This window comes from Argiope bruennichi, chromosome 8 (assembly GCF_947563725.1).
Source record: "Argiope bruennichi chromosome 8, qqArgBrue1.1, whole genome shotgun sequence".
In the NCBI taxonomy this organism is placed as follows: Eukaryota; Metazoa; Arthropoda; class Arachnida; order Araneae; family Araneidae; genus Argiope; species Argiope bruennichi.
This window is the reverse complement of record NC_079158.1, coordinates 81,896,922-81,924,865: the sequence shown is the minus strand read 5'-3', so window position 1 is coordinate 81,924,865 and position 27,944 is coordinate 81,896,922. Positions and strand designations below refer to the sequence as shown.

The 27,944-nt window shown below is 24.9% G+C and overlaps 1 protein-coding gene across 1 annotated transcript; it reads left to right on the top strand.

Moving 5' to 3' along the window:
* The first annotated feature begins 70 nt into the window (after positions 1-70).
* LOC129981097 (flotillin-1-like) lies at positions 71-27,284 on the top strand. The gene is made up of 12 exons (XM_056091759.1): positions 71-236; positions 3,199-3,274; positions 3,400-3,490; positions 6,052-6,195; positions 6,411-6,530; positions 9,693-9,788; positions 11,965-12,084; positions 12,167-12,381; positions 13,051-13,096; positions 17,460-17,597; positions 19,926-20,090; positions 25,348-27,284. Exons 1-12 carry the CDS (start codon positions 188-190, stop codon positions 25,375-25,377), a joined length of 1,290 nt encoding a protein of 429 aa, XP_055947734.1. The 5' UTR covers positions 71-187; the 3' UTR covers positions 25,378-27,284.
* Positions 27,285-27,944: the final 660 nt, after the last annotated feature.

Sequence of the window (27,944 nt, the reverse complement as noted above, 5' to 3'; positions counted from 1 at the left end):
AATATGTTTAATTAATAAATTAGTTTTTATTAATCGTGTTTGGCAATGACTTTGATTGACTTTACTATCCTATCATAGCGTTCCTACTGCTAGTTTTTCTGCTAGGGTGTTTCAGTTTTCATTTCTTAAAATTGTAGTAGTAATGTTTTGACTATTATTTCCTTAATTTCGTTTTATAGTATTCACGATGCCTGGATTTGTGACGTGCGGACCAAATGAAGCTTTGGTTGTATCAGGTAATTCTAATTTATGTAATTAGATGGAGAAGTTATTTGGAAATTAACTCCATGTTTTTACAAATTGATGTTTGTGTTTTACGATGTTATCGGCACATCATTCCGACATGTATACTTATTTAAAATTTTATTCTGTCAGTTAATTCAAAATAATGTATTTCCTAGAACTGTCCCTTGTTTAATCTAAAATAGTATGCAGAATTTGTTTTAAAATTCTTTTTAATATGATCAATATGTTTGAGTTTTTTGACAATTATTTTGTACCTTGCAAAATTTGAGAAAGACGTTCGATCTTATTTGATGTTTTCATCGTACATGGATAGTGAAATATATTTTCCTTTTCTTTTATTTGATGAAATGTTGCGTCATAAGTTTTTGTAGTCATAGAAATTACTTTAAAATTTTCCATATCGATATATATTAGTAAAAAATATGTTCTGGTTGTTTGCTAATATTGAATTGATTATTAAAAATTTGCACTTAAAATTTTCATTTTTCATAAAAATTGCTGTGTAAGATTGCAATGAAAAAATTTCTGTTAAAATTTGTTATTTTATTTAAGAATGTTGAATTTTGTAATTTCCCGCCTTGTTTATAAATCTTTCATATGGGTACAGAATCTAAAAAAAAAATTTCTTAGATAGCAATAAGGGCGTTAAGAGAAAGTTCGCTAAGATTTTTTTAATACCACTCTGCAATATTTTATAATTGCTGTGTATGCAGATTTATTATTGCTGGGATTGCATTAAATGTCGAAATATTACATTTCAAGGTCAGATAGCAAGGAAAAGAAAAATTTGAAAGATGAGTTGCACAGATATTTGAAATGTACTCAGTTAGGAAATTCCAGTTTCCTAGTTGTTAAATTTATTATGAGAGCAATAGAATAGCTTTGTTTCCTGTAAATTTATATTTTAAAATTTCATGAAAAAGTGAAATTTAAATTCAATTTCTTAATTGAAATTAAATTTTGTTTTATTAGAGAAGTTAGTTATTAAAAATATATATAAATTATTATGCAGTTTTTTTATAAAGATCTTACAGTAATTATTGCATCATGACTTGAAATACGCCAGGGGAAAAAAAAAAAAAAAAAAAAACTAACTAGAAATTTCATAATGTTTTGAAATTAAGATTCTTTTAATTATGCATGTAATCTTTTTATTCTTTAATATAATAATCATCTAAAGGAAAAAATGAAGACAAAGAAAGTTTAAAATAAGATTTTAAATGTATTCTTATATATTAGAATTATTTCAGATCCATGATATATTTTTTCTTTGCCTGTTAGTTTTAAAATATTATGTCAGAGCATTAATGTAAATATATTATCTGCATTCCCGTCTTGTTCTTTTACATGATTAATGTTCATAATTCAACAACTGTTCTCCTTGAGCAGAAATGAAAAGAATTATTTTAATATTGAATGTTTTGATTATGAAAAAATTCCATCATTCTTAATTATGAAAATTTTCAATTTTTTAGTTTTATGGGCCAGATGAATTTTAAATAAATGAAACACCTTTTTTAACATGATATATGCAGATAAATACAAAACATTACATTTTTATAAATGCAATTTTTTTTTAACATTCATACTATATAAATTAATTCAGCCATTACTTTTTAATTTTGAAATATAATATCTAGATTAAAAACTTATTTTTTTGTAGATATATTGCTTTCTTAGAAATAAAGGTTAATTGTAAATGAAATTGATATGGACTCTATTAAATTTAATAAGAAACTCTGAATAATCAAATTAGAGAAAGTTTTTAATTCAAGTAATGAAAAAAAAAAAAAAATGTGTACTGTTTTGTTAGCAGAACTTGCAACTTATTACTATTTCATTAGCACCAGTAGCTTTCACTAAGGTTTGGTAAGGAAAATTTTTCATTAAATTTGATAAATTTTTGTGTAGGATCTTATTTATGGAATAGAATGAAAATTCATCTGGTAGTAACACTAATAAAAATTGAAGTAAGAATTTAAAATAATTATGCTATTTGAAATTAGAATTTGAAAATTTTGAAATATAGTCTAATATTTTAGATGCTAATAATTTTATGAAATTCTTTGTTCCGAGAAAAATTTAAGAAAACAAATTTTTATTGATATTTTTTTTCTTTGTTTTTCTAACAATTTCTCAGGGTTCCTCTTTTAAGTATGCTGAAGGGGGGGGGGTGAGGGACTTGTCATATTTTCAGTGGTAAATGGTAAGCAATCCGACTTTTAGGTAGTTAAATTCAGTTTCATTTAGGAGGGGGGAAAAAAAAAAACAGGACGACTTACTACAGAATTAATAACAAATGTTTTATGTTTTTTTTGTATATTTCAAATTATTTGTAAATGTACAAAATTTGCAATTATTTTTAAATATACAATTTTTTTTGAAAAACTAAAAATATTGAACACAATAAATATCAGAAGCAAGTTTTGTATTATGCATGTTATCTTTAAACAGAAATATATATGCTTCAAAAACTCCTACTCCTGGTATAACTTCTTTTTTTTTATACATTTTGTTCAGCCTTTTATTATGCAACTATAACCTATATTATTTTTAAAAATGAACACTTTATTTTCTGATGCAAATTGTTAGTTTGGGGATACTTATTCGAATAAAAAGAGAAAAGAAAAAAAATATTTGAGGTAAAATTTGAAATTGATACATGAAGAACTTTTTGTATAGTATTAAACATAAATAATTTGGGTGGTTATAGTTGCATAAATAAAGGGCTGAACAAAATGTATAAAAAAGTTATACCAGGAGTAGGAGTTTTTGAAGAATATAAAGATAGATTTTTTTTTTCTTTTTAAAGATAAAACGCATAATACAAAAACTTGCTTCTGATAATTGTGTTTAATATTTTTAGTTTTTCAAAATTAGCCATTAAAAATAAAAATATATATGAAATTTATGTATCTTAATCTGATATGCTTTCTTACATATTTATTTAAGGATGTTGTCATACGAATCCTTTGATGGTTCCTGGTGGAAGAGTATTTGTTTGGCCATGGATACAAAGAGTACAAAGGTTTGCATAAATGTTTAATATAAATTTTTGTGGTTGAAAAGTAATTCAGGATGAACTGAAAAAATTAGAATGTGTAAGATTTACATTATAAATATAATGTTTTTAATAAATTATTTGTTTTTCAGAATTACTCTAAATACAATGACATTGACCATTGAAAGCCCCAAGGTATACACTCAGCAAGGAGTTCCCATTTCTGTTACTGGGATTGCACAGGTAATTTAAAATCATGATGATTTGTTTTGTAAAGTATTTATGAAGATTTTTAACTCTATTTTTGTTATCTAGATTCTCTTTTGTTTTGAATTCAGATTTTATGTGTATTCTTAAATAAGAATTTCTTTATTTCATCTTAAATTACTTTGTTGTAGTCATTTTAACACATCGCATTCAATGTTGAATGTATCATTTTATTGAATTAATAGTTTCCCATCTTTTTATATATAATGAATTATACATTATATATTATTATTCATTATATACATTATTTTGAAATTGATATTGAATGGAATAAGCTAATAATTTTTTTTTTTTTGTATATACATGTACATGTGTAAATACATAAGGAAGTACATGATTGCATAGTCAAAATTAAATTGATATAACAGTTGTAACAACCTTGAAGTTTAATTTAAAATGTTAGTACCAAGTTTTTCTTTAAATGAATAATTTAAAAGTAATAGTTTATGATATGAAACGTCTATTTACTTTATGCTATTCCTACTTTATTTAACAATTTGATCTACAGTTTTCTGAGGTTAAACTTCTTTAAATATAGAAAAATTTAGGATCTAAGCTATTTATTATACAGAATTGAACCATATTTTTGAAGAATATAATTTGAGTATCTGTTACGTTAAATTTATCTAACTTTAATATCTGTTTTAAAAATTCTTAATTTCTATTCTTCTCTATATTCAGAAACAAGAACTTTTAGGATCATTTGTTATATTCTATTGGTTTTTTTTTGTATTCTTTTCATTGATTTAAGCTTATACAATTTACCAAGTACATTATTAGTTATGCAATATCAATTTAAATTTCTCATACGAATAGTTTTAATCTTGGATAAATTTATAGAATGTGTAAGAGTTGCATTATAAATGAATATTTTGCAGAAAGAGGTAAATAGTTTGAGAAATGCAAGTCTATTTTGTAAACATTATAATTTTTATAGAAAATTGATCATATAAAATGTAGCAGTATTACAATTGAAATAATTCTATGATAACCAGAAAAGATTACTCAAAATTGGGATGATCTTAAAAAAAGTTTGAGTAAAAGACATATTTATAAAAATCTATAAATTTCTTATTGAAACAAAATTTATTTTTAATGTATATTAAATAGCTATTTCATTTAAAAATTATTAATCATTAAAAAGATAAATTATTAATCTTTATACAAGACAAAGTTCAACAAAAATTTGATTATTTGTTTAAACAAAACTTCAAATTATTTTTCACTATTTGATGTACAAAAATCAATGATTTTATAAATTTTTGTAATGAATTTAGTTGCAAGTGAAAACCTTTGATTTAAAAGAGTTTGGTTGGTCAAATCAGCAATTAATTTACTTTAAAGCAGTGCAGAATGAGAAAATTAAAAAAAAGAATTACTTTCCAGCACTTAATTTCTAAGCTGCAGCTGTTGAAAAAATTTTTAGTACTGAAGCTGTTCATTTAAATGCTTTAATCCAATTTTATTTTTCTATCTTCAATTTTAAGGAAGCTATAAGGAAATGAAAATTTTACTCTCCTTATAATCCCCCCCCCCTCCCCCTTTAAATTTGATGGTCCATATATAAAGTCACCCGAGTCTTTTACATTTCTTACAACATAACCTAAATTGGTTAAAATTCAATCAAAATGAATATAGTTATTATGTTAATAAGTAACATAGGCAAAGTGTTATACTTACACATACACTTTTGAACAAAGGATATTTTTGGGTTCTAGGGACTATGATTGGTGAAGATCTGTAGAAATTTCTTCAAAATTTATCTTGAGAAAGACTTGCAATAATTAATCTTCCTATAAGGAATCTATCTAAAATGTGTGAATTTACTGAACAGATCTATCCAACAATGCATAAATACTACCTGGAATGGATTTCATTCTTTCTTTGTTATTGAAACAATCAAATTTACCTATTTGTGTTCTTGATTACTAGTTCTTGAAGTATAATTTTTATCTTATATTGATGCTAATTTAAAAGCTTTTTAATTTTCTTAAATAACAATTAGAAATAGCTAGAATGAATATTTGTGTAGTTATAAACAATTGTTTTAAGTAATAAATAGCAGTATCAGTATGAACATACAAAATGAATTAGTGTGGTTTATTTAGCAATTATAAATTAATTAAAATCTTACACAGTTCAAATTGATATTTTCATCATTTTAAGAGTAAAATGTGAAAAATTATTAATAAAATTATCCAAGTAAAATTAATTAAAATGTCAACATGCATATATTTCTATTTTTATAAAACGATTTATATATACTGACTATGTAGTAAATTCTTATGAATTTCTTACTTTTCGCCTTTTGATTCTTTTTAAGTAAAATTGTTTTAGAATATTATTTCCGGAAAAAAAAATATATATATATAATTTTTTTTGATATCCATTGAAGAGAATTTATTTTTGAAGCATGTTGGGCTTTAACTAAGTTTATAATTTTGTCTCCCCCCTCCTCACAATTTGCTTTGAAATACAATTTATATTGAAATTCATGTAAGTGTATGCTTTGTATTAAAGTTGTTTCTGAATAATAGGTAAAAATACAAGGACAAAATTCTGAGATGTTACGTGCTGCTTGTGAACAATTTCTTGGGAAAAGAGAATCAGAAATTATGCATATTGCCAGAGAAACCTTAGAAGGACACCAGAGAGCTATTATGGGCACCATGTCTGTTGAGGTATAGTGAAAATATTTACTTGACTTGCATAAAAGTTTGGAAATTTGTATGTAAATAAATTATCACAAAAGAAATTCAAAATATACATGATCTTGTTTTCTCTCAATTGACTGTTGTTTTGAAAAAATTTATAAATTTTTACTTGATATTGAATTTGTATAATGTGCTACTATAATAAATAGAATTTTAATATTTTTTTCACTTGTTTATTTTAGGAAATATATAAAGACAGAAAAAAGTTTTCTAAGCAAGTATTTGAGGTGGCATCTTCTGATTTAGTTAACATGGGAATCACTGTTGTATCTTATACCATTAAAGATATTAGTGATGAAGAGGTAATTTCTTTTTACATAAATTTTAGGTATAAAACTGAAAAGATTTTACCTGTGTATTTAAATTATGCAATTGAAAATATCTTAATCAGTTTTCTCAGCTGTTTACTTGTATTATAAAACAAAAATTAAATATGAAATTGTGATCCCCCCCCCATGAATTTCAAAAATTTGTTTGCTTTGAATATTTCTTAAGATCTCATTCATAATTTGTTACTTTCCATTTGAATGTTAACAGTTATGAAAAACTCAGCTTTATGTCGAAATTTACCAAATTTTTATGCCATTTTTTAAAGGGAATTTTGAAGTTACGTGAATAATTTGTCAAAATTTAAGGTAATAGTTTATGTATGTTTTCATTGCTTTGAAGCAATGTTGGGGCTGTTCTGCTAACACTCGCCAACTCTCCAGAGGATTGTTAAGCAAATAATTAAAATGGCAAGCAAAAGAACATCAATTGCAATGTTTTTAAATAGAATTTTTAAAACAAATTATTTAAATTTATTATTGAAAAAATTGTATACCATCTTTATGTAATTATTATTTAAAACAAGACAATTACATGGATTAACAAAAATACTAAATTGATATCCTTTTGGCATCTTTAATTGATGTAGAATTAAATTTTGTTCATCTTGAAAAGCACCCTTTTTTTATAATGAAGGCTTTTTGAAGAAATATACAACAATGAAAAAATAAATAAAATAGTGAAATTAAAAATAATAATAATAATACTGAATTTAACTGCAAACTGCAAACAACATGTTTGCAGTTAACACATTCATTTGTCTGAGAATTTTGTTAACTCTACTGTTCTGTTTGAGTCACTTGACCAAATTGTTTATAATTTGCTGATGATGAATGATAGTTATTTTATAGATATTTCATGACGTTGCTAGTGACGATACAGTGTTAGTTCCACGAAAATAATTTATATTTTGTATTGTTCATGTCAATGTGACTCAATATTGTTTTCTCTTAAAATCTTGCACTATGTATTACTAATTTAACTAGAAAGGATAAAATTTATTTCCTGCAGTATATTTGCTTTGATAATCAACTTCCTGTTTGAAAATTGGGGAGGGGGAGGAAATGAAAATATTGCAGTAGATAAGAAATTAGTTCTTGTTTTGACTGGATAACAAAAGATGCCAAACGAATAATCTTATCATGTAACTGACATATTGTCTTGATATGATAGTAAAACATTTTCTTTAAAGGCATATATTTAATTTCTAAAAAAACTCAGAACAAAACTTGAAAAATTATTAAAGTATGCAAGCTGAATTATCTGTTCTATGAGCTAAAGGCATAATTGTATATGTGATAACTTGAATTGCTACAAACTGAGTCAAGTTTTCTTCATATGAAATATTTCTGTACATAGTATTAGAAGGGGAGGGGGGAAACCCAAAATTTCTTGATCACATGACAAAGCAACACCTAGCTCAAACTTTCACTTTACAAATTACATTACTATTTATTACATTCTAAATTATTCCAAAAAAAGTACAAAAGTGCCAGTCTTATGAGCACAATGTATCCTGGTAAATCAAATAATTACAGACTGTACAAAAACTTTGAATTTATATTATACAGTTCCACTAAAGGAGCCATGAATACTCTTGATTAATTTTTGAATATATTCTCTTGCAAAAGAAAAACAAAATACTTTCCTAGATTATATTTTATAATAGTATTTCTAGCAGTTTTGCCAGAGTACTAAAATAAACTGTATTAATGCGAGTATAAATTAAATTATAATTTGTAAAATAGTTATTATGTAGAAATCATTGAATGTTAAATGGATCAAAAGCAAATTAAACAAAAGGCTTTTTTTTTTTTTGTAGAATTAGGCAATCAAATTGCTATCTATATTTAGGCGAGTCAGTATTGGCTCAGTAATAGTTATGTAGTATAGTTGAAAAATTACAAGTTGAAGACAAAAAACGATTTATCAGTTTCCAGAATTTAATTTAAGATTTATTAATAAATGTGCATGATTCTGTTTATGAAACTGATAATGAAATAAATTGTGTAATAATTATAAAAAAAAATATTTACAAGCTCCATGTTGCATATTTTTGTCCAAATAGAAAATATAAATGAAAATATATATAAAGGTAATTTTTTTTTAAAGAAATATGATAAAATTTTTTTTTAGCTAAATAAGTTTTATATTTAAATATCTACTATGTTGTTTTCCAATTATATCAGATTTATTCTTTTAAAGCAATTCATATTCATTTCTAAACATTTTTCTAAAAAAAAAAGCACTACAAATAGAAATTTCTGAAGTGAATATTTAATTTTTGGGTAAAATTAATTGAAACTTAATTTATATAGTAAATGCAAACAAATCAGCTTTGCTCAATAATAAAAATGTATTAAGAATGGTTAATCCAGTCATAATTCAAATTCTAATTTGCATACTGGGCTAATTCATTAGAGCTATATTCATATTTGCTGGCTTAAGTATGCAATTATACATGCAACTGAGTATCTTAAGCAAAATAATTTCTTTTTCTTGAATTATTTTTTAGGATTTTCTTTGATTGCTTATTTTACACAATGAATTTTTTTCCATTTATTGAATAATAATTAACACATTGCTCACAAATTTCCTCATGTTTTGTGTGCCATCTGTTAAATACCACTTATGATAGTTCAAATTTTAGTTTAGTTTTAGTTTCATTTCGTAAAGTGTATTATGATCTGTTATGATTTAAATAACGATCATTTGACCCAAAAATGTGTGGTTCCCCTAGCATATGTCTTAGAGATTCCTATATGATATTCAAGATGTTAAAAGAATGGCTGAAATTCATATATAATTCATTAGTTAAAATATAAATTAAACATAACATAATAGTTAATTTGCATTTGGAAAATGAAATCATATGATTCTTGCTTATATTTCCAAATCTTGTAATTAAATATAACATTTTTCTGGCCCAAAGAAATGTTTATATATATATATATATATGCATAGCTTTGGTTTAAATTTGTTATACCAAAAATTAATTTGATGTTCTTATAACAACAAAATTTATCATAACTGCTTCTTTTAAGTTAATTGCTTAGTATTATAATAGCATATAAATTAATTGCCATGCATTTTTTTTATTTTTGTGGTATTTATTACAAGAATTTTTTATTTTTCAGGGATATTTGAAAGCTCTTGGTATGGCTAGAACTGCTGAAGTAAAACGAGATGCACGCATGGGTGAAGCAGAAGCTCGTCGTGATTCCCAAATAAAGGTTTCTTTGTGTTTTTAGTTATTTTTATAAAGTAATGATTCTCTTTAGAGATAAATTAATGTGTATGGAAAATGGGACATTTACCTAGTTCAGTTATGCCTTGTTAGTTTTATTAAATATATTTTAACTCATTTTTTTCAGTTTATTTATATGTTTTATTTAAGTTCAATTTGAAATAAAGAAAGCCCTATAACATTTTGAGATTAAAAAAAAATGATATTTTTAATAATTTATTTTTCAAATTTTTTTTCATACCTTTGCATTACAGTTCTATAGTATGTAAATTTTGTTTTCTGAATATTCTGTTTGGTATGAATGTTATCATCTTATTAAATCGGAGATAAGTGTTGATTAAGTTTTTTTACTTTTCTCATGTTTTTTTTTTTATTGTTTTGAAGTTATGGAACTAATCCTACATTTTTTTTTTTTTACCTGGGAAATAAGTATATAAAATCATTTTTATTATACCTTTCAAATTAAAACTACTTTTTTATTCTCTTCAGCCTTGTGAGCTTTCTTCTTCGAAAATGCTTATCTAACTACTATTACATATCTGCTGCATTCTAAATTATTTTTCTTTACTGAAACCTCCTATCTTTAATTTGAAACTGCTATGATTTTGCATTCACAGATAATCCATGTTGCTTCACACATAACATTTAAAGATTATTTTGAATTGGAATAATATCTAAATGTTTTTACTTAAAAACTTTTAATATACATTTTGATTCGTATCACCAAATGAAGATCATAATAAAAAAACATGTTCAAGGTTCATGCTAAAAATCTCTAAACTTATTGTATATCTTTTCTTCTTATATATATGTATTACTTAAATGCTTAACACTAACAGCTTTGTTTAAGGAAAATGCTGCCTAAGTCTTTTATCTGTTTTTTCTAAACTTAGGTAACTGAATGAAAAAAATTGATAATAGACAATATGGGATATTGTCTTTGAATTGTAATATATTTCAACAGGATAAATAGTGTAAATAAATTCTGCAAACACACTTCTACACTTCAACAAAAGAAAACAAACAATAGTTTCATTAAGATACTATTAGAAATAAAATATTATCTGGCCCTGCAAAATAAAAATTCCATAAGCTTTGAGTAATTTTTTTATACATTTTTTTTTATTTAAAGCATTAATTCATGTTTGTTAGAATTATGTAAGCAGTTTTTCTTTCTTCCTGTATTTTTGAAAATATTACTATATTTTAAAATTTTTAGGGATTAATTAACACCATTAACACCCAGCAACATTTAGGACAATTACATTTAACAATTATTACCTTATTTTATTGCTTCTTTTTTGCTTTGTCATGTAAACTAGTATCTTTTTTCAAACTGATAAACAATTTTCCATTGAACATATACAAGCCATAATCCAGATTTTTGAAATCAAAATGTTATTTTGAAACATTGAAACATAAAATTAATCCAAGAATAATTTTAATTTATTTTATATTTTAAATCTTTTAATATGTATTAATAAAAATGTTTCTTCAAATGGCATTTCACTTTGTACAAATTGTAAAAAAAATGGAACAGCAAAATTTTATTTTATGTTTGATTTTTTTTGTAATCATAATTTAAATGAAATGTATTAATACCTATATCTGAAGTAAAGTTGAACATTAATGAGCCAATTGTTTAAAAAAAAATTAATTCAGCTTTTACTTAATAGCATTTAAAATCTTACAATTTAAACAAATCTTTTACGATTAAATAATTTATTAGATCAATTACTGCAGTGCCCATAAGATATTATATTATTCTTTTCAGCATTGAAACTAGTTACATGAGGACATAGGGACATTTACACATTTTTATTGCTCATTTACTTTATTGATTTATGCATCTGCTTTAAATGAAAGAAAGGGTTTTTTTTTTAGAATTTAATTTTTAATAAAAATTATATACTTTTATAATTTTGAATATAACTTTTAATAATTTGAAAAATTTAGGCAGTAGATATGTAAAGTTAAAATTTTTTTTTCTTGTTTTAAATAGATTTATGCATTGCACTTAATTTGCAGGGATGAATTTTAATTTTCAATAGATAAAAAGAAAAGATTTATCCATTTTTTATGAATTTCTTTATTTATATAAATTGTTAACAAATACTGGAAAAGGTCGCACAGTATTGTATATTTACAATCATTGATTTTAGGAAGCTATTGCTGAAGAAGAAAAAATGGCTGCCAGATATCTTAATGATACTGAGATTGCGAAAGCCCAGAGAGATTTTGAATTAAAGAAAGCTGCTTATGACATGGAAGTGAATACAAAAGTAAGTTTACTATAAATGTTTCATAATGTTTAAAATGAAGAAATGGCTATAAAGGTAATTTTGTTCCTATTTTTGTTTAAAGAAAGCAGAATCTGATCTTGCTTACAACCTGCAAGCTGCTAAAACTCGTCAACGAATAAAAGAAGAGCAAATGCAGGTGAAAGTTATCGAACGAACGCAGGATATTCAAGTTCAAGAACAAGAAATCCTTCGAAAAGAGCGAGAATTGGAAGCTACTGTAAGGCGACCAGCTGAAGCAGAAAAATACAGACTTGAGAAATTGGCTGAAGCCAATAGGTATTTGTTTATAAATAAAATTGTTTCATATCTGTAATAAAATCTTTTCTAACTACAATTCTTTACTTTAAAAAATCTGGTAAATGTATGATTTTGACTAACAATGAAATTTAAGAAATTCTTCAGTTTTGATAAGATTTGCATTAATATAATTCATTTTCTACATTTAAGATTCTTATTTGTTAAATTAAGTAATGTAATTTTCTAATAAAAATTATGAAAGCTTACTTTCTAATCTATTGTTTTACTAATGTTAATTCATAATTAAAATTTATCTATCAAGTTTTATTTTAACTAATTTATTTTTAGTCTTCAAGTTGAGAATCCACTATTTCTTTTATTTTTAAGCAGTTAATTTTTTTTATCATACATGTTATTTACTTTTAATCATATTTATTTATTTACTAACACTATAATTTATTATGAAGTATTAATAAAATTATGTTTTATGTTAAAGCTAGTCCATTAATTCTGAGAGGTTAAATGTTAATATATTGCATTGTTCAGAATATTTCTATATTGTTTGATAGTTAAAATTAAGTAGATATTGCACTTAAGTGAACAGCTAATAAGAACAAATATAATTTTTATAAGAAGTAGGTATAAGAATAGCATGTATCTAAAACTATTTTGTGCTTGCATGTTAAGATTGAAATTTTATTATTTTAGGAATCGTGTTATCATGGAAGCTGAGGCTGAAGCTGAAGCCATTAGGGTAAATTATTGATTTTATTGGCTTAATTATCTGATAGAATTGATGTAAAGAAATTTCTTTTAGTCATGTATATTTTTAAAATTTGGTCTAAGTAATATTTTTAAAAATAAAATGACTATGAATTTTGTTGATGAAATCAGTTATCTGAAATATTTCATTATGTATATTCTATTCTCATGATCTTCAAAATCATTGTCAACTCCTTGAGTTTTATTTTGCTGTATTTTGATCCTGGAAAAGTGCTTGATTTTTCATTGGGCTTTTGAAAAATTGTTGAAATGTATACCCATTCATTTTTGGGATCAAAAAGAAAACTAATTAATGATTGGGTTTCTCATTGAATATTCCAGCAGTGGAAAGGTGTTCAGAGCTGGTCTTAAGATGAGTTGTGCCCAATTAAAGGGACTAGAAAGTTAAAAAAATTAATTTTTGTTCTAAGAATTTAAACATTTGGAACTAAAAAAAAAAAGTGTTCTTCCTTTGACTTTCTGTTTCATTTGCATGATGTAACATGCTATATGCTTTGTAGTATAGAGAAGACCACTATGTCAATTGCTCTTTTCTCTCTTTAGAAAATAAAATTTTATACAAAACTAGAACTTTGGTGACTTAAACATTACAAATTCATTTATATAAAATGTAACTTTATCTGTTATAATTTTTATATACCAATGAACAAACAAACAAACTGACTAATAATGGATTTGGTTCAAAATGTGATATAGATCAACAATTATGATAAAATCATATGCTAATTTTCATCTTTCTCAATCTTTTCATTTTTGAGTTATCATGCCTATATTCCAGACAAGCTGACAGGCAGGTTTCTTATATATAGATTTAATTTTAAATTTGATTGATTTATGCAGTTTTGGTGCTATAACTACAAAATAAATTTTGCATTTGAATTATAGTATTAGATGGATTTAATTCAAAAAAATTATCTTTTCCACATGAGGGCTAGATCTAAGGCAGGGTGATTAAATTGAATTTATTGAGTGCTGCAGTATTATTTGTGTCTTTTATATGCTACAAAAGAAGAGAAAAAAAAAAAAAAGATCTTTACAATTTTTGAAACTTTATTTTCTTTGAAAATACATGTAGGGTATTTACCTTGCTGAATCCAATAATATCACTGAACTGAGTCAACAATTTTGTGTCGGATGTGAGGTCCTATCGGAAGCAATTGATCTATTTGAGGGTTTTGATATTGGAACACTATCGGTTATTAGTGTCTCTCTGTAGTTGGAAGGGGGGGAAAGTAAGATTATCACCATAATTGTTAAAAATCTTTAACTGATACAACAACTAAAGATAATACTTTTACACCATTTCTTTTGTCTTCACAATGTTTATTTATATAACTGGAGTGATTTTTGAATTGTATGCAAGTTATTCTTGTAATTTGAAAGATTTCGAATTTTTTTCGGGAATTACTGCAAAATGGCAAAACTGTTGAAAGATTCCACTGGAGAACTTAAAGTGCTTTTACATAATTTCATATGAATATTGCTGCATACATAAAGATATTTTATGTTAATGCCTGACTGATTTTCAAGGTGCAATCTAAATTTTGATGAAATACTCAAGCCTTTGCTAACAAAACAAATGTGTTTACATATTTGATTTTGGATTAAAAACAGTGAGGTTATTAAAATCAGAATATAACTTCAACTTTCATGGATCATTAGACAACTAAAGATATTTTATGGGAATCTAATTATTCTGTAAAAAAGTAGGTTTTGAGAAAGGTTTTTATCCATTTGATGAATGGGCTATGTGTAAATTGGAAGTTTTTGACTGATTGAATGATGAAATATAAAGAATTTTCAATATTATTAATAAATATTGGTAGATGAAGTCAGCAATTTATTAAAACATGATGAAATGATATCCAGATAGGATATTGATTCTTATTTATCTATTATGTTTTATTTATTCAAATCATCTGAGTGAAAGGCAAAGGCTACAATTTTTAGAGTTTGAGAAATTTCCCTAAAATTTTTGCAAGAACCATATGTTAAAAGTGTATCGTTTGCAGAATAATCTATTAAAATGGATTTTATATGTTGAGAACATTAAAAAGAGCATATTTCCTATACAAAAGTCTAAATCATATTTATTGAAACATGGAGCAAATATCCAACCCTAACTTTTTCGCCAATTCTTTTCTTGGTTTTACAAAAAGTGTACAACCATTTTTAACATTCTAAAAGACTGTCTACTTTTGCTATTTTTTGTAAGAAAAATGATCTCTTGCTGTTTGAAAACTTTCATCAATATAAAAATATTTTTAGAGGTCTATCAATTGTAAAAACTATTTTCATGTTTGATTTTTTTTAAAGACATATATAAATAAAATTAATGGCAAAGATATTATGAAATTCATTTGGGGTAGAATGCTAGAAACAACTAGAAGATTTGAAACATGAATATCAGGACTCCTTACATTCTTTCATTTATTGAAGTTTGGATAAATCTTTGATCATATGTTGCCAGGAGTATACATTACTTTAATTCAAGAAGAATCAAAATAAGCTTATTCCTTTTATTACAAAGTGAAAATCATTCTGTTTTTTTGATTGAAAGTAACTAAGCAATAATAATAATAATTTTATTTTGTTAGAATTTTAATATTTTTGTAAAATGTTGCTTTCCAGTTTGGTAGAATTTGGGATTTAAAATATCCAAGAATCAATAGATAAATTTTTATTGGAACATTTAGAAGGTCAAAGATCATATGAAGAATTGTGGAATGTAATTAAGATTCTGATGGCACTATCTCATAGCCTGGTATTGAGATAAAGAAATTTCCTTAGTGAAAATATTGAGATTGAAATTTTTATTGAAGAACATAGAAGTCAAGAATTTGTCACTAAAAAAACTTAAGTACATGTAAAAAAATGTTCACAAATATAGCAAAACTCTTAATAACCAAATATAATATTCCCAAAATGATGAAAGGAATTGAGAAAAGGAAAATGCATCGAAAATAAAATAAATGATCTTAAATAAAACGAGTAAAACTTGAAAACAATTTTTACCCTGCAATCTGTGAACAAATTAATTGAATGAAATAATTTGTTTGAGCATTATAAAGTTTGTTGATTTATGTCTCTTACATTCTCTTTGCCTACTTTCTTTCTATCAAATGATGTTTAAAGTAAAGTTAGAAATTCTTTTGGGATTATTATTACTTAATGACTTTTTTTTTTTTTTTTTTACAGTTAAAATGTGGATGCATTGGTTAAATGAACAAACTCTGTAGTAGCTTTTGTGCAGTTTGCATCTAATAGTAGCTACACTGTTGTTAATTGTATTGTTATCCCAAAAAACTGTAAATTTTGACTAATTTATTTCTAGATGATCATAACAGATGGTTTTAGTGCTTTTTACTTTAGCTACTAGAAGCAATAAACAAGAAAATAATGGTGTATTTTGATGTTAATGGTGAAAATATTTTATTTGAATTTATCATTTGCATTTTATAATCCTTGAATTTTCTTTAAGCCTTTGACTTTTTTTAAAAAAATTGTGTGAGAATCCTTTTACTTTAAATAATGATCTGTATTATATTGGATCCTTACAAAACTCATCTTTTGAAATACCAGTTGCAGCTTAAAATATATCTTGCAAAAGAGTGATAATCCATTATTACTATTTGTTATTATGGTTTTGCTCATATTAAAATATTCTTATATTATTTAATTGAAAAAAAAAAGATTTTTGTGACTAAATTAACTACTACTTTTTCGTAAAGAAATTGTATGTTAATGTTAATTTCCTGGAGTTTTGACACTTTTTTTAAAATTTGGATACTTTGTATCATACATAAAATATTATAATATGAAGAATATTAAATATCAAGTAATTCATATATTAAAAGTGTTTGATTGCAATTTATGGTAGTAAATTAATAATTCAGATTCACAAATTGCATTCACTTGTGAATTTAGTAAAATTCACAAAGTAATTTAATAATTCTTAATAATATTTGTATTAATAAATAGTATTGTTTGCTATTAAAATTTTCATTTAGTGGTTAATTAACGATTGATTGTTGAATTTTGTTCCTTTCAGTTTTTTGTAAGGATTAATTTAGTTTCATTATCTCTATTCTAGTTTAATATATCCCACTTTTCTTTCAATTTTTAATTGATTCAGAATTTTCATCTAATTTCTAAAACAAGAGATTTTATTGTTTTAATTATTTAATGAAATACTAGTACTACCTTAAAATATCATAATTATGTTATAAATTTACTAAAATAAAAATGAACCTCTGATTTTTTTTTTTAATTTCTTAAAACTCTTTCTTACCTATTGCTTGTATGTTTAATTTGTTTCTTTTTGTTGATTGCAGCTTAAGGGAGAAGCAGAAGCATTTGCTATTGAAGCCAAAGCTAAGGCTGAAGCAGAACAAATGGCTAAAAAAGCTGATGCATTCAGAGAATATAAAGATGCTGCAATGGTTGATATGTTTTTAGAAACACTACCTAAAGTAAGAATTAGAATATTGCAGAAAACTCTGCTTTAGTTTGATTTTTAATAGTTTTTTCACTTTTAAACATTTGTAGTCCTTTAAAGCCTAATTTTTATATGATAAAGTTTATCTTTTCCAAATATTAATATTACAAACTGAGCTGTCATTCATGGTCACATTTTAATTTTAAAATAAAATCTTAACTTTTAGATCATTCTTTGAAACTGTAAGATTTTTTTTATGAAAGATATTAGTGTTAGAATTACTTGATACTTTTGACTGCAATATAAAATTATTTGATTTAAAAAATTGAATTAACTATCAGCTGAAGTCAAAATTTCCATTTTATGCTTATGTATGGAAATGTCCTTCTCTTAATAGAAATTTTAAAAGAAAAAAATTGTTACTAAACAGTATTTATATCAAATAATATAAATAAATCAAAAAGAATTCTTCAGTTTAAATTTTCTTTCCATTTATTGTATAAAAATCTTTATTCATATATTGGTTTAGTCAGTGAAACTGAATTATAAAAGAAATTCAGACCCGATCATTATCTCATTTGTACTATTTAAAAGGGAACATTCTATACTATTTCAATCCATTAAAAAAAAACGAAAAAAAACTGTTCAGTTTATCATGTGTCTGCACTTTATCTTTCAAATCAAACAGTGAGTCATACTATTGGTTATGTCAATCAAATCAAAATATATTACCAAGAACTTATTATTACTTGGTTATTACCAAGAAAATATCTAAACACTTATAGTAATGAAGAATAGATTATGGAATAGAATATAAAAATATGCTAGTAAAAAGTTTGAAAAAAAACTTTCATATTTTTATATTATGCATTTGAATTATATCTTTATAATGCAATAAAATATATTTAGATAACTGTAGAACTTAAGGTTTTTAGCTGTTGTAAACCAAGTAGGAATGAATGTGTGAATTTAGATTTATGCATCCATTTTAAAATTTCGTTTTTATATTAAATACTATGCAACTGTATAAAAATGTTGGGAATTAGATTTCACTATATCTATTTATTTAATGTTAATTTCATTATAAAACTCAAACTTTTAAATTTCAGTTGTATTAGAAAGCAGTTATTTGCATCATTTGATTTGGGTTTTTAAACTTCCTTATTGATTTTATATTTCTTAAAATAATACTGTATGATTGAAACTTAATTCTGAAATTTTATTGAAATAGTCTTTTCATTTTGTTTGTATTGGTCTGAAGGTGAACAATACAAAAATCTCAGAAATCAAAGTGACATCTTAAGAAACCGTGGTTTGCATTTTTAAGCAAGCAATTTACATTTTGACCAGCTGTGTGATTACTAAAATTAAATTTTGAATGACAAAGTATTGACTGTGTTGCAAGTTATCTCAACAGTATGCAAGAATTAAAATACATAATGAAGTGCTTCTGTTTGCTTATAGAATACTCAGCATATTTGTTATCAAGAAACAGCATGTAAGAATTAAAATAAACACCAATTCTTTTCAAGACACACTAGGTTGAAAGTCAATTCATTTAAAATATAGTTTATCCTTAAGTCTTTATCAGTAAAAATAATTTTTGGAATATTTTCAGTAATTTTTCTAAATTTTTTTTGTATTTGTATTCAAAGTTTATGTTGATTTAGTAGTATAAGTTGAAATAAATCCTGTATTTACATTTCTGACTGCTTCATCACATTTTCATTATATAACACTGGCTAATATAAATATTTCTACTATGGGGCTAAATAGAGATATGAAATGATTGTTTTTTGTGAGGCTTTTATTTAATTAATAGTAACTAGTATATTACATTGAATTTCTTAAAATGCGATGTTATTTAAACCATCCTAAAATCATAACTATTCATGCTTATATCACTCCTTAACTTAATTCTTACTTGATCTATACCCAATATCTCTCGGATCACATGACAATTGCATTAGCAATGATCATGTGAGCAACTGATCATCTACATGTATAACATTTAAAAAATGTCCCACACAAATTAAGAATAGATAATATATGTATAAAAATTTAGAAAAGCTGATAGAAAAGTTTAAATTGGCAGATAAAATAATCTGTAAGTTATAGTGTATTCATTGAAAAGAAAAGTTTAAATAGGTCGTAAAATAATCTGCAAGTTATAGTGCATTCATTGAAACTATTTTAATTAATGTCATGGTATTATATAGTTTTTGTATTAATTTTTTCAGTTAAAATTTCAAGCAAACATATTTAAAAAAACTACAAATTTCAGAATTAGATTTTTTCTGTATTCTTTAAAACTTTAAATATTTATTTGTAGGTGCTTAACATGACTTTATTTTTATTTTAGCTTGCAGCTGAAATTTCAGCACCTCTTTCTCAGTGCAAGAAGGTAACTATGGTGTCTTCTGGCAAAAATGAGATGGGAGCAAGTAAGCTGACTGGGGAAGTAATGGATATTATTTCAAAAGTACCACATGTTGTTAGCAAACTGACAGGTGTTGATATTACACATGTAAGTATATTGCCTTATTATCTATCTTGTATATTACTTATTTATGGTGATTTTGCATTGATTTTTTTTTTGTTCCTAAATCTCCCCCCCCCCCTTTTGGATGAATAAGGAAATTATTGGGATGTTAATTTATTGTAGAATAAACAGTTTGAGGGGCATTGATGTTTTGAAAAGCACATTTATAATTAATTGTATGTTTCTATTTATTGAACTGTCTTCAATGACATACCATTACTTGATTTAACAATGTTGCAAGCATTTAAAATGCTTGAAGTCTTTTGAAGATTTTTTGAAGCCTTATTCTTGTTATCTTTTCTGCTTATTCCATTTTGTTTCACTTATTTAATTCATTTCATTTTAAGCATGTTAATATTATTGTTTTATGGTTGCTTCCACTTGTGACAAAGCATTTAATAGAGATCGAGTTCTTTGTGAGAAATCTGACAATTGTATACATCTCAAGCATTGCTTCAACCTGTACTTGAAGTAAATGATGAGTATATTGTAATCTTTATTTATCAAATAATGATCTTCTGAGGAGTTGAATGATTTTCTTTTGTAATAAAATAGCATATATTCCTGTTGATGAATAGGATTTTTTATTATTTTTTTCATCTTTGATAATTTTCATTCACTGAAGAAATTTCGTGAATGATTTTTAATACATGTTTTATTATTTGAAAATGTATTTGAACTTTAAAATCTATGTGTGACATCTTAATGCAGAAAGTCATGCTAGAAATACTTTGCATGATTGGTTCCTCTTGAAAATGTAACAAATTATTGTAATGGTGAAATTTTCTGCTACTTCTGAATCAGTTAACAAAAAAGGATAGAAGGGTCATATGACCTTACTGTTTCTACAGAATTCCAAATTTCTCACTTGTTTTTTAGAATTTTAATTAATCAGGCATGAGAAAAGGTTTATTTTTTGTCATGAAATTGAAGAATCAGTCATTGAATTGTCTGTAGTATATCTTAAAAAACTTACATTAATGTAACTTTGGAATCCCATGTTCAACTTACGTTTGTCAGATTTTGGTTTTCTTTTTGGATAAAATATTTGAATATTGATTTAAGGTATTAGGCATCATTGCCTATTTATTTAAATGTTAACCATTTAGTTATACCTTTTATCTATTTAATTTAAACCTTACATTAAACTTGAAGTATTTCATAATTTTTTATAAAGTATTTAATAAAAGCATAAATGCTTAATCCAAAACTCCTATTCATTAATATTGTACCATTTATATTTTGTTTGGCTGTTTTGATGATTAAAATATTTGATTTCCTGAAGCATGTTAAAAAATTAATGTAAGGGAAATCACTCTCCTGTAAATTCCTTGATTTACTTATAACTAAACTTCATGCTCCATAATTTTTTTGATGAATCTTTAAAAAAATTTTGAAAAATAGATGATATGTATATTAGAGAAAACAAAGGATGTACATTGGGAGAGAACCGAACTTATTATTTGGCTTTACCTTAAGAATTCCATTAAGGAAGTTATTTTGATATATGGACATTATCAATCGCCAGTCTTTTCTCTCTGTTTAATTTCGAGGGAATAGCAAGACTATTATCATAACTATAAAAACTTATTCTAAAAAATTGGCTACTGTAGGTAGTTTTATTACTTCATTTGTTGTGTCTTTACAATGCTTACATAAAAAATTCAAATAGTTTTTTTTTTTTTTTGCCTGTGTAGAATTTTTTGTGCAGGCCTAACAGTTCCTAACATATTTAAATGTTTGAAAAAGAAAAACATTCAACAAACATTTGCCAATTGATTTACACATTGAATTTTGGAATTGATACTAAGCTTACTGCCAGTAGTCAAATGATCATTATCCAATGACAGTTCCCATGTATCGGTGTAATGCTGGTAAGTTCAGTATTGAAAAAACAACAACATAGAGATTGAAACTAGAAGCATAACCACAGCTTTCATGGACCATAGCTGAAGCTATTTTATGAGACCTTTATAATATTATTGAAGAATTGGATTTGAGAAAAGTTTTATCTGTTTTAAGGTGTATGTACACACTTGAAACTTCGGAAATCGTTCAAAATATCGAATATTTTTTTATTGCTTAATAATGTTCTCTGATCCTTTAGCTTTAAAAATATACCAAGATGTTGTCCATATTCGAAATATTTCTCCAGTTATAATTATTTTTCTTGGGGCGCTTTCATTATAAACTCTAGTTGTGGTTTTTTAAAAACTTATTTTATGAAGAATGATATTTTTCTTCTATGTTGATTCATTCAAACAATCATAACTCAACAAGAAATTAATCAAATACAATTATTTATATATCAAAATAATCTGTATGATATAGCGGATGTTTTGTGCCTCAATCAAAATTATATTCATAGAAATAAATTTTTAATAGCTATTTAAATTTTAAAATTACAGAAAAAATCACGCCTTTTCTATTCACCATTGATGAAAAAAATTGTTAAAAAAAAAAAAAACTATATATTTTTATAACTTGATTGAGGCAGACAACATGAAGACTAATATTAGGCATAATTTCCAACTAGAATTGTGTGTCTGTACAAATTAGAATTTAAGATATCATGTTTCAAAAAATATGCTAATTAGCTCATTAAATATAATTTAATTAATTAATAATTAGTATAATATGGTTTTTTCTCACTGAAATGAGTTTAAACATATATTAATGACCTACTGTGAAAAAACTGGATTTTTAAAGTTAAAATTAAAAAAAAAATCTTCTAGTATGTAAGTACACCTTAATGGATTATCTATTCATAAAGTAGATTTAAAAAAAAAAAAATTCAATACTGAATTTTTTTTAATTATATTACATTATTTTTAGTTATTTGGCATAATTGTTGTCTGTCTGCTGCAAACAATTCATTTAGACTTGGCAAAATAAATCCGCATGAGATTTTGATTCTTTTACTTAATTTATATTACTCATTTGAAGGTTCACTTATAAAAAAAGGGGGGGGGGGAATTATATTGAAATTTGTAGGCAGTGGGAAACTTCCCATTCCTTTTTGTAGAACCAAATGTTTAAAGAGTATATATGCTGCTAAATGAGCAATTAAAAAGTGGCACAGCTTGATGTTATATGTCAAGAATGCTGTAAAAAGCTAATTTTCTATACTAAAATCTAAATTTTCTGAATTTGTTACATACAGTTGTAAAGATTCTACCCTATCTGTCAAACTAAAGTTTGTCTTGACCACAAGTATTCAACCATTTTTAACTGTCCACTTTTGCTATTTTTAACTTAAGCAATGAAAATATTTATTGGCCGTTTGAAAATTTTCACTGTCATGAAAAACTGGTTTTGAAGGGCTGACTATTGTAAACTAGTCTGTTATGAAATAGCAGACTCTGCTTTTTCAAACATATATCTGCATGTCAATATTAAAATGAGATACTTTGAGATTTGTTAATATGAGATACTTTGGAAACAGAATGTTAAAATGCCTTACTAATCAGGGGGGAAAAAAAATCTGTTAAAACAGTTAAGCGATTTGAAACATTTGCGTAAGATTTGTGTATATATCAGGGAATTTTGAATAAATTCCCTCTATATTGTATGTTTGTTAGAAATGCAAATTTTTTTCTTCTGCTGGATACAACCAAATATGCCTGCCATAGCCATTCTGAAAGCTACTTTTTTCTATTCTGAAGAATTACAACGGACTTGCAAGAAAAAAACCCACTATATTTTAATGAAATTTTACAATGTTTTGAATAATATGGCTTGCAGTTCATCAGAATTTATAGAGTTTGAAGTATTCAATATTCATAATTATAAGTATATCAAAATATTTAAACAATCGTAAGTCTTATAAGAAATTATGGGAAGTAATTAAGATTTTGATGATACTATTTCTCATCCAGACCATAATTGAAAGGATATTTTCTTAAAATAATAATATCATGGTTGAAAACTTTGAAGTATAAATATACATTAGCTTTTTATGATTTGAAAAAAATGTGATGGAGTTGATAATTTTCAATCTGCAAAATAACATGGATTATATGTAAAAAATGTCTACTTTTAATTATGTCAGAAACATGGACAAAAAAAAAGATTACAATTTCGAAATGATAAAATATAAGAAAAAGAAGCACACTGTAGACAAACTAAATGATTTTGAATAAAAATAAAAATTGAAGAGCTGGTTTCTACATTGTAGAAATTTAATTGAAAAAGTAAAGATAAATGGATTTTTGATGCATAGGAGAATCATATAATTAGTTTTAGGATTTGAGACTTTAATAGAGGAATTTAAAATATAAATATAAAATAACTTTAAGACATTTGTTTAAATGTGAATAAGAATAGGTTTATTTGTATTGTCCTTTTCATTCTACTGAGTATTGATCAAAAGAAAAATTGGAGATTCCTAGGGACCTTTTCTTTTTTTTAAAGTGAATTTTGCTTTATTAAAGTATGATTTATTTTTAAAGTAAGCACTCAGTAGTAGTTTGTATGAAATTAGAATTATAACTGTGTGATGATAAATATTAAAAGTGCTTATGTTTTGATTTTGAAATTCACTTAGAATGATAAGATTCAGATTATTTATTGCAAGATGACCATAAGAAGAATCCTTAGTTGTCTTTATTTAAGTACCTAAAAGCAGTAAGCAAGAAAGTAATAACACATTTATTAGTGTTATTATTCATAACATTTGATTTAAATTATCACTATCATTTTTCTAATTTTTTTTTATTTTAAAAAATGTGAATCCTTGAAAAGTCTGATCCCCCCCCCCCCCAATAAGTGCAAAAAACCTGTAAAATGCTCTAATATTAATGCCATGAAATGGATTACTAGTTTTCATTTTTTAAAAAATGTATCCTTTGAAAATTTTAATGCTTGTGTTATGTAATATATTATTACACAGTTCAAAGTGTATAGATGCCTTTATTTATTATTGGAAAACTAGTTATGTATAATAGATAGTTGGGTTTTGGTTAGTATTTTGAAATTGAACACTACATTTTACAGATGTAAAAAATATTTTAAAATATTAGGTGTAGCATTGTTTTTCTTGAAAACTCCATTGTAATTATTATTGTAATAGTTTGAAGGAAATATAAACTATGAGATACTATATTACTGTTAGAAATTGAAACATTCAGTATGACTTTAAAGTTTTGGTAAAATTTAATTTGTGTATTGAAGTATTGATTTTCTACAAAAATATGGATTTGATAACTAAACTTAAATGAAATCTTTTATTGTTTCTTTTTAGTCAATGAAGCTTGCCCAGGCTGCTATGTAAATCAACTTTAATGTGATGTTTCTCTGCGATTCAACATACACATTACATTTATTTTTGCTTCTTTGTAAAACTGTGTGCAGTACATATATACAGTGTTTTTTTGTAAATAATTTTTGAAGTGTGGGTTGTAAAGCTTTTGTATCTGCAGCTAACAATCTTCTGCTGAATTGCTCAGTATCATTTTTTAAGCTGAGGAATTCTTTTTCTGAGAAATTGATTCTTTTGATTTGTGCCTTTCTCATGCTTTTTTAATGCACTCCATTCTATTTCACACTTCATATAAATACATGTTATCAGCTTTTCCATTTACACATTTTAATAAAACTCCAGAACACTTGTAAAATTTTTAATTGAATATATTTTGTAATTCTTTACTACATATATTTATACCACACATATTAAGTCACATCTTTTTAATGCATTTGTTTACCAAAGTAAAACTACTGTTGATGTTTTCGGGAATTTTCATCTATCAATTAGATTTGCATGTGACTTACTTATTTCAAACCAAAGAAAAGTACAAAAAAGTAAAATATAATTTGAATTTTTATTTGTTATTTGTTACACTTAATAAAATGTTTTATTTTTCTGTTTTATTTTTATTTTTTAAGATTTATGTTTGTAGCAGATTTTTCTGTAACAATTCTTTGATGCCATGATAAATATAATGCAATGCACATGGTGCTGATATAAACATCTCACAGAATTGATTTTTCCATTACTATCCATTTTATGTATATATTCAATCTATGAAACATGTCTTTGTATTATATTTTTATATTTAGTTGTTCATGTGTCTATTATGATGCAAATTTTTTAGAGCTCAACTGAAATTGCCAGTAGTTTTACCTTTTCATTTCTTGATATGGCCCAAATAAATGTATATAAATGAATATTTTTAAGAACTAATTGTTTTAAAAATTCTCTTAGTTCTTAGTTGACATTAAATCTAGTCTTAATCAGTATTTGTGAAGAAAAAAGACTTCTATAAAGAAATGCACTTGAACTTAAGTATTTTAAAAATACAATTTTGTTTAAATATGCATTATATTTTGTTATATTTTTATTAATATATTTTGAGATGTGATTTTTAAAAAAAATTAATATTTTAATGCTATGTTTCTTTTAATACAATTTTCTTGTGTCCTCAGTATGTCACTGAGAATGAGTAAGTCAAAATGAGAAGAAAAACAAGCTGAATGTTCTTGTTTCAAAATGTTCTTTAGTAACAATTGCAAAATCATGTATATCTATGTATATATGATTGGTGTGATCATTTTTTTTTTCTGTTTCAGAAACAGCATTTCAAAATAACAAGAACATATTAATTTCCTTTTTTCTTTTAAAATATGAGAGCATAGACTTCATTTATTTTTTAGTGATTCATTTATTTTTTGAATGAAAATGTTTGAGTCATTTTGTACAAATTTATACATTTATTGTTTATCTAAGTGATACTGTAGCTAGTTATCTTTTCAAATTGTATTCATATTCAAATATACCATTCATAGTAATGATAAGAAACATTCTAAATAAGTAAACCAAAGTTTACTGAACTTTTGGGCAGCTTTCAAAACATTTTTTTGACAAACAAATTGAGTGTTTTTGCTGATTGCTCTGTGCTTTCTGATGGTATTTTAAATTTTAAGTTGAGAAATTGTAGTGCACGTGTTAACTTCTATATGGTGCATTTGCTAACTTTAATGTGTCTACTTATTACATTTCTGATAATAGCTTTGAGATTATTGTGTGACGTACAAAGAAATGTGATTTCAAATATTTTATAAAAATAGTTTTGAAAAAGTGTATCGTAGCAATAGCATTGTATAGATAAGAAATAGATGTAGTGCCAAGCTGTTACTTTGATTTAAAAAAGTATCTTTTTGAAATAAAGGCTTACTTCTTTATTTGGTATCCTTTCTTAAATATATTGTATTTTAAATTAGTCTTTGAAATGAAATACCTATTAATGTTCATTTTAATAGGTAGAACTTTTGAAGTATAATGACATAGAATGTTTAAACCTATCATCAAATTATCCCTTAAGTGCTAAAGAAGCCTGTGAAACCTGATCAGTTAAGTACAGATTTTTAAACTATTAAGCATTTTGGTTTCAGGATCCAAGCACTGTAAGTTAGAGATCTGATTCTAATGAATATTTACTATGTTGGGTCTATTAATCTTCAATTGTAGGTCAAATATCTTGCATTGGCAGCTGAGAGAGAGATGTCTACTCAAATCCATTTTGCATACAATATTTTCTTATAATATATTTGCTATTCTTAAATTGTATCCTCCCCCTCCCCCCCAGAAAAATATGAATATAAATTTTTGTGTAATTATATACTTTTTTTTTAAAGTCTAATAGTAGATAAAAGTTAAGATTTATATTATAGGATTTCAGTTAATAGAAATAATATTTTGGAACTTTATATGTTCTATTGACTTGCTTATTGTGTTTTTCTCTGTCACATTCTATTATTGAGTTGGTGTTTTAATCATTTTTTTTTTTTTTTTTTGGCTAGTGGCTAATTTTTTACGAACTTTTATTATGTTCAGTTTTAATT